Below are 15,187 nucleotides of genomic sequence, written 5' to 3'. Positions count from 1 at the left end.
CGCCGAAGTCGGCCGTCGGCCGCCGCTGCTGTATGTCGTTTTAGTCGGCCGCCGGCTGCCACCGCTACAGGTCGTGCCGCCGTAGGTCACCGCTGACCGCTGCAGTCAAGCGGTACCACCACTTGTGTGCATCTGGTACTCATCAACCATGACATATCCATACGCATCCGTACTGCAATTCACCGCATAGCCCACGATAATGACTAGGATGTAGAATTCCGATTATCCGTTCAGTCATCGCCCACGGGCATTATCCAAAAAAAATGGGTATGGGCGATATGAACTCAAATGGGTATTGGGGAATTTTGGGTGTGGATGATACACCTATCCTACCCAACGGCAGGTATATGTTCATGCATAGCCTGGGACCCTCACGGCCTTACCTTAGCTTTTTTTCATATTTGGAATGCACGTGAAATTTGGAACTAATGTTGTACCGAAAAAAACAATGACAAAATTATCTCTTCCAGATGAAGTCACATAGCATAATTATCAGCCACAATAGGTAATTAACATAATTATCAGATCAAAATTCTCAGACATGATCTCACGATTCTCAGACAGGCGCTAAAACAGTGAGAAAAAGAATAGAATTGTTGCCCACACAGGTAGCAATAGCACTCATAATAAAACTAATATGTTTAGTAGACTCTCAGACTCCAAAGCATCTTCATAACATTCACGGACATTGATCAACTTGCAGGCGCAGTCTCTCCAGTAGACTCTGATCTGCATTTGCAGGAGCAATTTATTGTCCATTAGAGAGGGTCCAAGAAATATACATCACCAACAAAAAACGTAAGACAGAAAACATACGACAGAAAGAGAGGCGTAATCCTCCAGTAAAATAAGCCACTGGCTTAGCTAAAGGTTAGAGAAAATAACTATACACATACATCTTTTCAGGGTTCCATAAGCATAATTTCATAGCAATAACAAAATAAATGTGCCATTATTGCCCAAGGACAGTGCCTTCCGAGATTGGCACCATTAAGGGTTATACTAACCAGGCATTGCAAGTCCTGAGAAACAAAAAAATTGGCGTAAAACATCTAATGTATTATAACAAAATAATAATCCTAAGGGGCTAGTACTCCCTCAGTCCCATGAAACATGTCTTAACTTTGTCTAAATTTAGATGTATCTAGATGCTAAATGATGGGCTTTGGGTTGGCAAATCAGCAATGAGAACAAATTACATCTAATATTGACCTTCGCGTCCAGATGGCAATTCCTCACTTCAAATAAATTTAGTGCAAGTACTTGAATATTCTTGTGAGCAGTTGCCCCTTTGATGGACTATATGATACTCACACCTTCATACTATATAATATGATACTCACACCTTCCTTCATCTAATTCATAATCATCTTAATTAGATGTAATTCACAATAAATTTCAGTGTCGAGCGTATATATGATACTCACACCTTCCGGGTTTGCAAGGGCTACTAATGTTTTTCTTACGACGAGTTTCTGTAATTTTAAAAGTTAGACAATATGGAAAAAAATCAACATCTGTAATTTAATCATGTATTTTACACAGTAAACTTATAAGAAAATAATAGGACTTGTAAACCCAGGTCAAGGGAGTGTATTACAAATTTACAATGCAGAACATGAAAACATTACCCCACTATGAAAGTTTACTTTAACAATATATGGAAACTTGCAAAGCAAATAGTTTAAACCTAGCATTCAAAACAAGTGGAATTTACATAGCTTTTCCCAGTTGCTTGGATATACTATATAATACAATAACTGTATCCTAGTTGGCAGACACCTATATCTGTAATTAAGTAAAACTCACTGGTCAAACAACACACAGTAGAGCTCCGTAGCTCAGATCAGAAGAGAAATAACTATTATGTAGCCTTCTGTCTGCTTTTGAATGCAGCAATGTGCAAATAACACCCGCAAAGCTTCCGACTCACAAAATTATTTTACTAGGTTTGGAATGATGTGTCAAGCATTGGAAAGAGAATTTTATGCTAATATAATGAGAGCAAATGAATACAGGAAAATTCTTGTTCAATTAATGATACTGTAGAAGCATATACATTATGCGGTTATGTGCAAATAACACTTGCAATGCTTGGTAAAAGGCTGAATTAAAGGGAGGCATACCTTGATTTGAATAAAAATAATTATTATTCTGGTATACTTGCAATGCATTGGCAATAGAATTGTGTGCTAATACAGTGAGAGCAAATGAATATAGGGACAATTCTTGTTTAATTAAGTAGACACATATACATTACACAATTAATTTGTACCACATGATCACGACACAAACTCTGAGAAGCTAGGCACATATTTGTCTTCCAATAATAAGATATAAAAGGCAGAAAAAACAAACATTTAACAACCAACTGCAGTTTAGAGTTTAGCTAGCATTCGTCTTTCCATGTACACCTAGAGAACAAGTGCATGTTAACTATAAGTGGGGCAAATGCCATAACTCATAACTTAGGGCAAAACAACGCCACTAATATCGCACAGACCACCTAACAAGACCAATCAATTCAACACTAAGAAGTAAAATTCGGGTAGTAACATAAAAATAAACACAAGAATATTGTATGATCAAACAAAGCAAGGCATGCAAGATATGTCAACTGAATCAGAGGGATAAGATCAGTTATCTGACCCTTGTTCAGATTGTACTGTAGCCTCAACCGGAGCAGGCTTCTTCCAAGCGCTGTCAGCACGGCTGTCTGGAACTTCACCATTCCCGTTCTCCTCTCCTGGGACGGGGGAACCTCTCCTCACAGATGACCTCCTCTCAGGTGGTGCCTCGCGCACCTTCATAGCATCAAGCTTCTCATCAATCTTTCTCCAGTCTTCACCTTTTGCAGCAAGCACTTCCTCACGTGGGCGGGCTGCCCCAAACGGATTCAAAGACCTGACTTTTGGTTGAATCACTAGCTTCGCCTCCTCTTTATCCTGCTCCTTGGGCAAGTTCTCCCCCTTGGCAGCAAGCACTTCCTCACGTGGGCGGGCTGCCCCAAATGGGTTTGAAGTTCTGCTTTTCGTCTGCAACTCTCCCTTCTCTTCCACTTCATCCTCAGCCTTCTTATCATCATCTTTCTTATCCTCATTCTTCTCCCCATCATTTACAATGGCAGCCGGTAAAGTTCGCTTCTGCAAAACAAGCCGCGGCCGGGCGCCGCTGATCCCACCACCAATACTCACCTCCTCTCTCCTCTTGGTCCAAGAATCGGCATCTTGGGCAACATCCCTATCGAAACCCCAAACTGACCCACCCCGACGGCCATCCAAAGGCGCCGGTGGGGGCGCAGAGTAGCTCTTGTTCGAGACCCAGCTCGTGGAATCGTCAGCTCGTCCTTGGGAGTCGCTCCCAAAGGCAATGCTACGCTCCCTCCGTTCCATGGGAAGAGAGGGCGCCGTCTTCTTGGTGGAGACCCAGTCGTCAACGTCATCAGCACGCGACGACATCGAGGAGTCCCCACCGAACCCTCCCATCCGTTCCCTCCTCTCCATCGGCTTCTTGGCACCCCAATCATCTGCCTCGTCGGCACGCGACGGGCCGTAATCCTCTGTGCCAGATCCGCCGCGTCGTGGCTCGTCGGAGCCACGAACCACGTTGCCCCATCGCGCCCCGCCGAGCTCCTCTTCAGTGCGTTCCCGGGGACCGGTGGGGAGGCTTATGAGCATGTCGGGGTTGGGGCCGCGGGAGGAGGAGGAGGAGGAGGGAACGAACTTGCCGCTGTTGAAGGAGGCAAGGGAGACTGGCTGGGCCTTCTTCTTCTTGGGGACCTTAGTAGTGGCGGCGGTGGCGAGGTCGGGGAAGTCGGAGGAGGGGACGGGCGGCGGCGGAGGTGGCAGGTCGTCCTGCTCCTCCGCGGCAAGGGCCCATGAGCCGGGCTTGGCCCAGGCGGAGGCGACGGCCATGTCGTCGGGTGTCTGCGGCGCGCTCTGGTAGTTGGTGTGCGTGCGTAGGTTGCGTTGGTGATTTGCGGATTCTAGGATGAGAGGCCGGTGGCGGTGGAGGCAGAGAAGGTTAGGGTTTTATCGGACGGACGGACGGTCTCGGTCTCGTGGTCGTGGGCTGTGGAATCCGGCAAGGAGAGGGTCCAGACTCGAGACATTCAGTGAGGCCCGGCCGGCCGGGGAACCTCTCCTATCTCCATCCGACGTCCAAATCCACGACCCATTTAAATCTTACCTATTAAATTGGAATCGGTGGTGGTCGTACATTAAAGAACCATCGTACGTCAAAAAGAACCATATTCGCTAAAAAAACCACCAAAAGCACGATCGCTAAAAAACCGGCCGCGTGCTTATGTTGGAGTCCACTAGGAAGCATGCCCGTGCGTTGCACCGGAAAAACACATAGTTTGAAAAAAATTGTGAAACAAGAGCAGTCTGCAGACTTTGCATTATCCGACGAAGCTTAACAAGAATATAAAGTTAATTTAAAAATCTTTCTTATGAATATAGCGAAGGAAGAACAATGAGTCAGAATAAAAAAACTCAAAATAAACATACTTGCTCCATTCAACAAAGGATGTCTCAGTTTTATCCTGATTTCAATATATCTAGAGATGAGTTAAGAGATCATTTATTTGACGGGAGGAAATATAACTTTTTTGCTATCTTATAACAATGCATACATTATTCGCAAAGAAAAATGCATACATAAACTTGACCATGTTTAGTTCATGCAAAACAAAAAAAGACCAGAAGGAAATTCATTCTTCAAACTAACGTTTGATATTAAAGCACAACGAAGGCACTGCATGTAAATTTTGAGGCAATCATATATTACTTAAACAGACGAATCCCTCTAGAAGAAATTCTATATGTGCCAGATAGATATATTTACTGGTCGTTGATCTGTTGCACACTATGTAGGTTCCCTCCTGCTGTGATGCAGAGAACAAAATCAGACACAAATTATGAAGTAACAATCTGAATATGTAATAGTCAAATACCACTCGATCTCGATATTGAATAATACGTCTGATAGCAGCATGAAAAGATAGAGTTCAGTAGCTTTCACCTAAGAACTGCAAAGTGACACCAGAACCAAACCACACTTATAAAGCAATTACTTCTCCTGATGTAGCAAATGATACTACAAACTTGGGCCGCTGGCTGCCATGCCACTGCTACGACCTGATCGGGACGGTAAACGGTCATGGATCGGAAGATCCGCACGGCGACCACGGTGGAGAAGCTAAAGACCTGCTACGTTAGATCCCTATATAGCTCACCTCAGCTGGGTAGTTCATCGCCAACGCAAGCGTATACCTCGTTCATGCAGAAGGCACTAAGATCCTGATCGCGTCGTGTGCGTCGGTGTGCACCATGCAAAAGTCACGGTGGGGCAACACTGCATGTAATCTGGATCGATCACACTCACGACACGACGGCCCTCGTGGTGGTTTTGTGCACCGAGGCATGTAAGTTCCGACTGGTAGGAGTCATCAGCTTATGGCTATGTAGCTGTAGTGGCGGTGGTGTGGGATTTGTGACATGGGGGAAGGTGGATTTCTTCTGCGCGTGCTTGGCCAGGCCATGGGCAGTCCAAACCCGCGAGCCGGCCGGCCAATCCCGACGACATCCGCGACTCACGTGGTTATAGCGAAGAAGGAAAGTGCTATGGCTGCTAGAGGTGCTCCATGGTTGATTCCTTGGAGTGGTAGTATTTTTCCGATTTGGCCATGGGATAACAGGGCGGCGACGGCTTGGAACAGATCGAGACGATGCCTTTGGCCGACCGCACGGAGTGAAATCATGCCGTCGCGGCCTTGCCGTCCTCTGCTACTTTCCGGCACTTGGACGCTGACGATTTCGATCGAGCCGTACGCGCTCATGGTGAGTCAGCCATAATCGCCGCCTTTTCCTCACCTGGTGTCCATCGTCGACGCGCCGAGTTGTCCAGGTCTGGATCTGGATTATCGATCCTCTCTTGATTCGATGCGACGAGCTGATCAGGGACATATATATATAGACACGGTGCAGAGTTGCAGGCCGCGATGTGTTGTGTACGGTGTTTTGGTTGGGGTGGGACTCTATTTGAGAGACATACTACGTCTGAAGCCTTGGTTCAGATGGAACTCTAATGAGGGACGTCGTGAGATAGTTAGCTAGCAAGGAAATCTTTGATCGGACCAAACAACGGACGAACCAAAATAACACGGACCAAACCACGGAAACACTTCTCCCTTTATTATTAGGTATAGATTACATTAATCTATTCTATCCAAGCGCTGGTCATGGGGCTTCGGGCGATCCAGCCAAACGACCCGTGAAAGTCGGCTCGGTCGTTGCCCAGCTCTCCTGTACAAAAAAATCATGCGAGAACTCCTATACTCCGTACAAGTTTTCCGTGTAGTACAAGGGCTGAATTGAATCCCGGCCAACACAGCTGACCGTGACCCTATCGAACACAGGTGGCCATGTCGGACAAAACATCCCACGATCAAACGGCTCTGCAAAAGGAAAACAAAACAAAATTTAATCAATACAAATAGGAATTCTAATCCTAATTGAGTCATATTCCGACTTACACTCCTACAGTTTGTGCTATAAAAAAAGTGTTCACGCGACTTCTCATACAGAACCTTTAGACTTGTGATAACTACATCTATCTTTCGTTCAAGTCAGCTTTGCATATCAAACAATCAATCGGCTAAGACAAAAACAATCCATCAGGTATGTTACTTCTCTCCTTACATACAGACACAATTCATCATCAGTTCAACGTATTTGTTATTTTTGGGATTCTATTCAGACACAATGCATCATCAGTTGAGTGTATTTGTTATTTTTGGGATTCATCAGTAATTGGGACAAAAGTTTGTATCTTGTAATAATCAAGAATGTCAAGAATGTACAAGGACAGGTACTTACTTGGCTTTTATTGCAGCATTAGTAGTCAGTTAGTTCTAAAGTTTACCCTCTCGAATCTGGATAGCACCTGCCAGACATTTACTGCACCAACAGATAAAGTTCCATCAAATAAAATGTAGTACATGGTCTCCAAGGACTGATTACTAATAAAATTCGCACTGTTCATTGATTTGCTTCCTGACTTCTATCAGACTTCTATCAGCCATTACAAAAAATGCTTAGTATAGAAATCTCATGCAGGCAAGCCATGGATGTCAACGAAGAAAGACGGAAAAAAGATAGAGAGCGGTATGCACGGATGACAGATGAAGAAAAACAGGAAAAACTGAAAAAACGTCGTGAAGCCTATCAGCAAAACAAAAAAAATAAAGAAGCCCAGAAAAGGAGCGTGACAAGCAAAGAAACAATTGCGATGGTGAACCCGTCATGTATCGCAACAGAGCAGGAAGGTGGTACATCTACCATACATGTGAGTCAAAGAAAGCATGTTACACCGGGAGAAAGACAAACATTGGTAAATCGTCGAAACGAAGAGTTCTCCGCAAAACAGAGGAAACCAGCCTCCGTATCACCACAAGAAGACACAGTCGTGATGAACAACAACAGCACTGGCATAGAAACATCAAGAAACCCAGAAATTCTGATCAACGGTAATACTTTAAATTTCATAAAATACCAACACATTCAAAAGTAGTACATACAATGTATAAAACTAACAAACTTTTATGGACAGGCATCTACTCTCCATTGTACCCACCCAACAAAGACGTAGATGCACCAGAACAACCATTCAGCGATGATGGCGAACATGGCAATGCTATCGATCTCATAATATCCATGATGAAAAAGGGCAACGGTGACATACAAACTCTAAAGCAGCCAGAAGTTATGATTAACGGTAATGCTGTATTTTTTTAACAATCCTCGTACATTCCCAAATAAATATATAATATGAAGAACTAATCATAAACTGAATGCAAATAGAGTCTATAAATCAAGCAACAGAGCATTTTGATACAGCTCGGCAAAATTGTTTGACAGCCGATAAAAGGGAGGAGATTAATGCACGGAGAAGAGCAGCAGAGCAAAGCAAATCACTCGATGAGAGGAACATACGGAGAAGGGCTAGGAGGCAAAATAAATCAAGGGAAGAACAAAAGGAGGAGAATGCAAGACGACGCAGATCTAGGCAAAGCAAAACTGAAGACGAGAGGGTAGCATTGCTAGCACAGCGCAGAGCAACCGCTGAAGCTAGAAGGAACACCCCGTGCGCTGAATCAATCGCGATGCCATGTCCAAATATAACAATTTTTCCAAAGATAAGCATGCCATCGAGCACACACAGATTACCCGCTAGAAAGGAAAATACTTCAGCTCCCGCCTCCCCTTCAGCAAGCACACCGGCATATACCATCGGGACCGACGGTAACATACCCATCATTACTGCATTTATTATTTACATCTTGGTGCATTAAGATGTCGTACTTACGAAATCGAGAATGTTGTAGGCGACATGGAGAACTTCCTAAGCGGCATCATGGACGATAGCGCCATCCCCGACGACCTCATGGAGGAGTGCTACATGTGTACCCATGAAGGTACTTATGACAGCCTTTCCATTAGCCCTCCCCATTATATGAGTGACTATGAACATATTGATATGACAGTCTATGCATATGTAGGTTACGTTGATGACATGGAACTCGATACACCGACAGAATTATCCGGCTCGGAATCTATCGATCCTTTTGACTTTGTGTACTCGAACCTACCAAAAGGAACACACATCCTGAAGCAAGAACCGGACTGCGAACACTGTAATGCCAAGAAGTTTGAGCATGAGACAGACGGTTTCTGTTGTCGGAACGGAAATATCAAGCTAGCTGAACCAGAGCCTATCCCGGAGCTAATGAGGCTATGGTCAAGCGCGGATGCGGACTCTCGGCATTTTCGGGAGAGCATACGATTCTTCAACGGCCACTTCTCATTCACAACTCTTGGCGTCAGCCTGGACAACAACTGCACAAACATGAAGTCCGGGGTGTACACATTCCGGGCACAAGGAAAGTTGTACCACAATGTGCATTCGTTTGGGCCAAACTCTCGCCCAGAACATCTACAACTCTACTTCTACGATGATACATCGCAAGGAAGCCACCAAAGACCTAGACCAAGAGGTCGTCCAGAAGGTTGTGGACATACTAAGAGGAAACCCCTACTCCGAGAAGTTTAGGAGTTTGGGCGCTCACAAGGACAACCTCCAGGACTACCGTATAGAACTGAACACTGACACGAAGCTAGACCAACGGAGGTACAATTTACCGGTGTCGTCCGAGGTGGCTGCGATCTGGGTCGAGGGCAGCGACCTGGCAAATAGGTTCAAGCGCAGCATTACCCTCTACGGAAATAACAACGAGAGGCATACTATACAAGCCACACAAGGATGCCATGACCCGCTCTCGTACCCCCTCTTCTTTCCCAAGGGGGAGCTCAGATGGCATCCAAATCTCCCTAAGCGTGATACACCTTGGCACGTTGCGCAGCTATCAAGAGAGAACCGTGAGGAGGAAGGTTCGATTGTTCAAGATACTTCTGCATATTTTATCTAGCCTATTCGTACTTTGCCTAACCTTCTTTTTATGTCATTCACGCAGATGGAGGTGGTCATTTATGCGTCTCCGTTAGGGACTACTACTGTTACCAATTACAGACGCGTCCGGCTATATTCAACCCCATACTACATGGTGGGCGTCTCTTCCAACAGTTTGCGGTCGACATGTACATAAAGATTGAGGGATGCAGGCTGAGTTGGTTTAGGGAGCACCAGTCGGAGATACGTGCCGATCTATATAAAGGAATTGTGGATAGCATCACAGCCGGAGAGACTCGTGCAAGCGCTGTTGGCACAAGGATTGTTCTCCCTTGGAAGTTCCAGGGGGGTTTCCGAGACATGAAGCGCAGACATATGGATGCCATGGCGTTGGTACACACGTATGGCAAGCCTGACATCTTCCTGACGATGACCTGCAACCCAAACTGGCAGGAGATACAAGATGCACTGCTTCCAGGACAAACCCCACAGGACCGACCAGACATTGTGGTCCGAGTGTTTAGGGCCAAGCTGGAGACGATGAAAGATATGCTTACCAAGAAGCATATTCTAGGCGTTGTTAAGGCCTATGTCTACGTGGTCGAGTTCCAGAAGAGGGGCCTCCCGCACGCCCATTTCCTGTTGATCATGGATTCAAAATATAAGCTCATTGTGCCAGAGCAGTACGACCGCGTCATATCCGCCGAGCTCCCGGACAAGAATAAGTACCCGGAGCTACACGCCATAGTCGTGAAGCATATGATGCATGGTCCATGTGGTGTCCTCAAGCCAAACAACGTGTGCATGCAAGACGGGTCGTGCAAGTGTAGGTACCCGCGGGCGTTCAGTGAGACCACCGTACAGGGGAAGGACTCATACCCCATTTATCGGAGACGGAAGGACGGGCGTTGTGCAAAGGTCCGAGGCCAGACGCTAGACAATAGATGGGTTGTGCCTTACAACCCGTACCTCTTGCGGATGTTTGACTGCCACATCAACGTGGAGGTTTGCTCCAGCATAAAGGCCGTCAAGTACCTATATAAGTACGTGTACAAGGGCCACGATCAAACTTCGTTCAATATCGAGAAGCCCGATGCCGATGGTAACATAGACGAGATCAAGAGATTCGTTGACGCAAGGTGGGTTACTCCACCAGAGGCCATGTGGAGGATATTCGGCTTCAAGCTCTGTGAGAACCACCCGTCGGTCCTACCGCTGCCCCTTCATCTCGAAAATATGCAAATGGTCACGTTCAAAGCGGGAGACAACCTAAACGACGTCGCTGCCAGACAAAACCCATCCATGCTGACGGAGTATTTCGTGGCTAACGAGAAGCACGCGTGGGCTAGAGATATTCTTTACAAAGATTTTCCGAGAAGGTTCACATGGCAAAAAGCAAAGTACTGGAAAGAAAGGGACAAGGGTCAACAAGTAGGCCGAATCGTATCAGCCCATCCTGCCGAGGGTGACAGATACTTTCTAAGGGTGCTTCTAAATCATGTACCAGGCTCAAGGTCCTTCGAAGATCTCAAAACAGTGGATGGTGTTCTATGTAATAGCTTTCGTGAGGCCGCCGAGAGGAGGGGTCTCATCGAGGCCGACAACACGCTCGACGAGTGTCTTACCGAGTCAGAGCAGTTCGTCATGCCAGCCTCACTCAGGAGGCTCTTCGCAACGATCTTGGTATTCTGCGAGCCTGGAGATGTGCGCGGCCTTTGGGATAGGCACCTTGAGGCGATGTCTGACGACTACCGGCGCAAACACACATGCCCAAAAGCAGTGGAGCAGAAAGTGTTGCTTGATATCAGGGGCATGCTGCAGTCCATGGGCAAAGACATAAAGTCGTTCCCTCTACCAGACATTGACGAGACCTATGACAACACAGATGGCGAGGCCAGGGAGGTCATCGAGGAAACCAATATCCAAGTAGACAGGGAAGACGGTTCTCTAGCAACCTCACTAAACCACGAGCAGAGGCTTGCCTACGACGAAATACTAGCGGCAGTTGATGGTGGAAATGGGGGCGTATTCTTTGTGGATGGCCCAGGAGGCACAAGGAAGACCTACCTTTACAGGGCACTGCTCGCTAGGGTTCAAGGCGAGAGAAAGATCGCGTTGGCCACGGCGACGTCAGGAGTCGCCGCTTCCATCATGCCAGGAGGCAGGACAGCCCACTCGAGGTTCAAGATACCACTAAACCTTGAAGAAGGAAAATCATGCAGCTTCACTAAGCAGAGTGGGACATCAAAACTCCTGAGGATGGCTTCGCTCATTCTATGGGACGAGGCAACCATGACAAAACGGCAGGCAATTGAGGCATTAGACAGAAGCATGCGCGACATCATGGGATGCCCAGAACGACCTTTTGGGGGCAAGACTGTAGTGTTTGGTGGGGACTTCAGGCAGGTGCTTCCGGTAGTGCGGAAAGGGTCACGAGGTCAGATAATAGACGCAAGTCTGCGGAGCTCAAACCTATGGAAGGGCATGCGCCAGCTAAGGCTCATCAAGAACATGAGGGCACAAAATGACTTGTGGTTCGCGGATTACCTACTGAGGGTAGGTAATGGCACCGAAGAAACTGATGAGGAAGGGAACATCCAACTGCCTAAAGATATATGTGTGTCGTCTACAGGTGACGATGCAGCTGATATAAAGAGGCTAATCAACCACGTGTTTCCTGCCCTAGACCAGAACATGGAAAATCCACATTACATGACTTCTCGAGCAATCCTTTCCACAAGGAACGACAGCGTCGATGGAATAAATATGCACATGATTGATTGTTTCCAGGGTGAGGAGATGACCTACTATAGCTTCGATAGTGCGGAGGACGATCCGCACGGCTACTATCCTCAAGAGTTCCTGAATGACCTAACTCCTAATGGGCTTCCCCCGCACGCGCTTAAACTGAAGATAAATTGCCCAGTTATACTGTTGAGGAACATCGACCCAGCTAACGGGTTATGTAACGGCACGAGGCTTGTGGTCCGTGGGTTCCAGAGTAACGCCATCGACACAGAGATCGTCGTGGGACAACACGCAGGGGAGAGAGTGTTTCTTCCTCGGATACCTCTATGCCCATCCGATGATGACATGTTCCCGTTTAGATTCAAGAGGAAGCAGTTCCCAATCAGGCTCAGCTTTGCCATGACGATCAACAAGGCGCAAGGGCAGACCATCCCGACTGTGGGTGTGTACCTACCAGAGCCGGTATTCTCTCATGGGCAGCTGTACGTCGCGTTATCTAGAGCCACCGCCAAAAGTAACATCAAGATCCTCGCCATCAAGGACAATGGAAAGGACAAGAACAATAATTCAAAGAAAAGAAAAAGAACCGAGTCCTTAGTAACGACCACGCTGAACATAGTCTACAAGGAAGTACTTAGCACTTGAACTCGCTGGACCAGATTTGAGGAGCTTTGAAGGTGTAATGGTTGTAAAAGTCTTTTATATATGTGCATTTTAAAGTGTTGGTAAATACTATAATTATTTTCAAAGAGTTGTAAATTATTTCATAGTAATATATGTGCATATCCAGCTAGACATATCTGATAACAAGTGCACACCACAAAGCCAAAAGCTCACCTCCAACTGACTGGAAAAAAAACTACAATAAAACATGGAGAGCGAATATAAATCATACCTTGATGTGATTAATCAGGTAGTCATGCAAAGTGTTCTACTACCAGATCACAGCCATGTTCTTCAGGAAAATCTGATAAACCGCAATATAATACAAGATTGACCAGAGATCTGGGATAAAGGAAACCATTTGTGAGAAAGATAATATATCTCGTCAAAGCATAAAATGTTCGCACCATATTTATTTGCTTGTCTATGAACAAGGAACTTATCAGCAACAACTAAGGATATGCTTTTGTTTTGTACCTTGTTTGTTCTTTTCTTCACTGGTCAGTCACTCCTTTATTTTGGCATCGAAAGGGAGTCCTGATATCCAACTAAAAGTAGTAGAGTGAATCGACTTGTCATCATCACGTCTCTTCCACACATCATGCATATGATCATCTATTTCAAGCATAGCCTGCATGAAAGAGTATTTCAACTTTATAAAGATCATAGATAGCAGGGATCCAAAGTTCCAAACTGAAATATGATAATCACCAAGTTGTTTCAAAGAAGCAATTTGAAGCAATTTACTACATGGTTACTACTCCATGGTTAGTTAGCAGAAATTTGACAACACTCCATTGACAATACTGGGAGTATAGGTCAAACTACAAATTCAAATCTGAACCGCATTTTGTGTCCATCATGAACAGCGTGAGCTATACAAGAACTACCTGAACAGCGTGAGTAATTGGGATTTTGAAAGAACTACCTAAACAACTAAGCTATTGCACCAACTGAAATGTAAAATCCATAGCTAAAAGCAGTATCTAACATTGACTAACCACAACTCGAGGAAGAGAAGAGTTGGTGCAGTCGACGCGCGCCGGCCGTCAGGGGTGCAGGGGTGGTTCGGGCCGTCCCTGCCGTGCGGGATAGGGACCATAGGGTGGCTCGGGGCGGCGCCAGCCGTCGGGATGCAGGATGCAGAGGGGGCTGCCATGGGGAACTGAAAGAGAGGGCTGCCATGATGGGGAGCCAGGGATAGGAAACAGAGGATGGGGGGCATCAAATCTTGCTCGAATCCTTCGCCGGAATACAAGTGGAAGGAGTAGGGGAGGGGCACCTCGAGCGTGGCCGTGAGAGGAGGGACTGCTGCTGCGGTCACGGCGGTCATCATGCTGGGCCGGAGCGCCCCCCGATGCGCCATAGCGCACATCCAGCTGCCGGCGGTAATGGCGGTGGCTGTGCTAGCAAGGGGTGGCGCCGGGACTGCTCTGTCGGCTGGGTGGAGGCGGAGGCATGGGTGAAGGAGGTGCCCGGGGCGGCGCTAGCCTAGAGGAGGCATCCGTGGGATTGTCGGCCAGGGTGGGGAAAGGACTGAATTGTGTTCTGCAGCTACGCATTTTTTTTCCTGAAGTTCCGCTGCTACCTAATTAGTGTGTGATACTGAGGGCGCAGAGTGTGAAATTGTTTGGAATATCTAATTAGCTTCTACCAAAATGAAGTTGCGTCCTTGCATAAAAAAATATACAATGAGCTTTAAGAAAAGTATAAAGTAAAAAACTTAATACTTTGTACTTCATCTTTCTAGCAATATGCCTGAAGATGAAAAAAACCAAAGCGGCCGCACTAATAACACAGTGTGTACGTACAGTCAAGGATTCGAAAACTGTACCTTTTTAAATTTGTTCAGATTTTTAAAATCATTCAAATTTGTATATTGTTCAAATTTGAGAAAAAAATTGAAATTCGTTCACATTCAAAATTTGTTCAGATTTAAAAACAATTTATAATTAATTGTTTTCTGATTTGAAAACAATTTATAATTAAATTTTAATGAATTTACAAACTAAAAATATCATGAGAGCTCAAGGTGTGCCGATAAACATGTGGTGAATATTTGATCTACTCGTAGCAACGCAGATATGAACTCCGCCCGACGGTCCAACTACTCCTCGGCCGCATCGCTAAAACTACCCAGGAAGAATTTATTCTAGGATTTTTGATAATCTATGATTAATCTCCTTTCAAAATACTCCCTAACCCAGGGGAAGTAGACCATAGGGGCATCACTAGACGATAAGGCCATATACAACCGCTCGTGATTATATTGTGATTGTACTATAATCATAGTTACTAACATGGC

General features: G+C 45.8%; 1 protein-coding gene, 1 long non-coding RNA gene and 1 pseudogene across 2 annotated transcripts; 1 reads left to right on the top strand and 2 right to left on the bottom strand.

Moving 5' to 3' along the window:
* Window positions 1–489: 489 nt before the first annotated feature.
* LOC127323160 (eukaryotic translation initiation factor 4B3) lies at window positions 490–4,048 on the bottom strand. The gene is made up of 2 exons (XM_051351346.2): window positions 2,650–4,048; window positions 490–729 (listed from the first exon to the last, which is right to left on the bottom strand). Exons 1-2 carry the CDS (start codon window positions 3,912–3,914, stop codon window positions 693–695), a joined length of 1,302 nt encoding a protein of 433 aa, XP_051207306.1. The 5' UTR covers window positions 3,915–4,048; the 3' UTR covers window positions 490–692.
* A 2,151-nt stretch (window positions 4,049–6,199) lies between these two features.
* LOC127323164 (uncharacterized) lies at window positions 6,200–14,428 on the bottom strand. The gene is made up of 6 exons (XR_007865427.2): window positions 14,165–14,428; window positions 13,884–14,060; window positions 13,360–13,513; window positions 13,115–13,224; window positions 6,882–6,962; window positions 6,200–6,460 (listed from the first exon to the last, which is right to left on the bottom strand). It is a non-coding gene; the product is annotated as an uncharacterized lncRNA (long non-coding RNA).
* LOC139831991 (uncharacterized) lies at window positions 8,395–12,864 on the top strand (annotated as a pseudogene).
* Window positions 14,429–15,187: the final 759 nt, after the last annotated feature.

This window comes from Lolium perenne, chromosome 6, assembly GCF_019359855.2.
Source record: "Lolium perenne isolate Kyuss_39 chromosome 6, Kyuss_2.0, whole genome shotgun sequence".
Lineage (NCBI taxonomy): Eukaryota > Viridiplantae > Streptophyta > Magnoliopsida > Poales > Poaceae > Lolium > Lolium perenne.
This window is presented reverse-complemented; position numbering and strand designations above follow the sequence as displayed.

What these genes read in the sequence shown, in the direction of transcription:
- LOC127323160 (XM_051351346.2), bottom strand. Translation starts at nt 3,914, where the DNA reads ATGGCCGTCGCCTCCGCCTGGGCCAAGCCCGGCTCATGGGCCCTTGCC. An exon ending in ACAGTACAATCTGAACAAGG is followed by an intron (nt 730 to 2,649) that starts GTCAGATAACTG and finishes CTGCAAATGCAG; the next exon opens with ATCAGAGTCTACTGGAGAGA.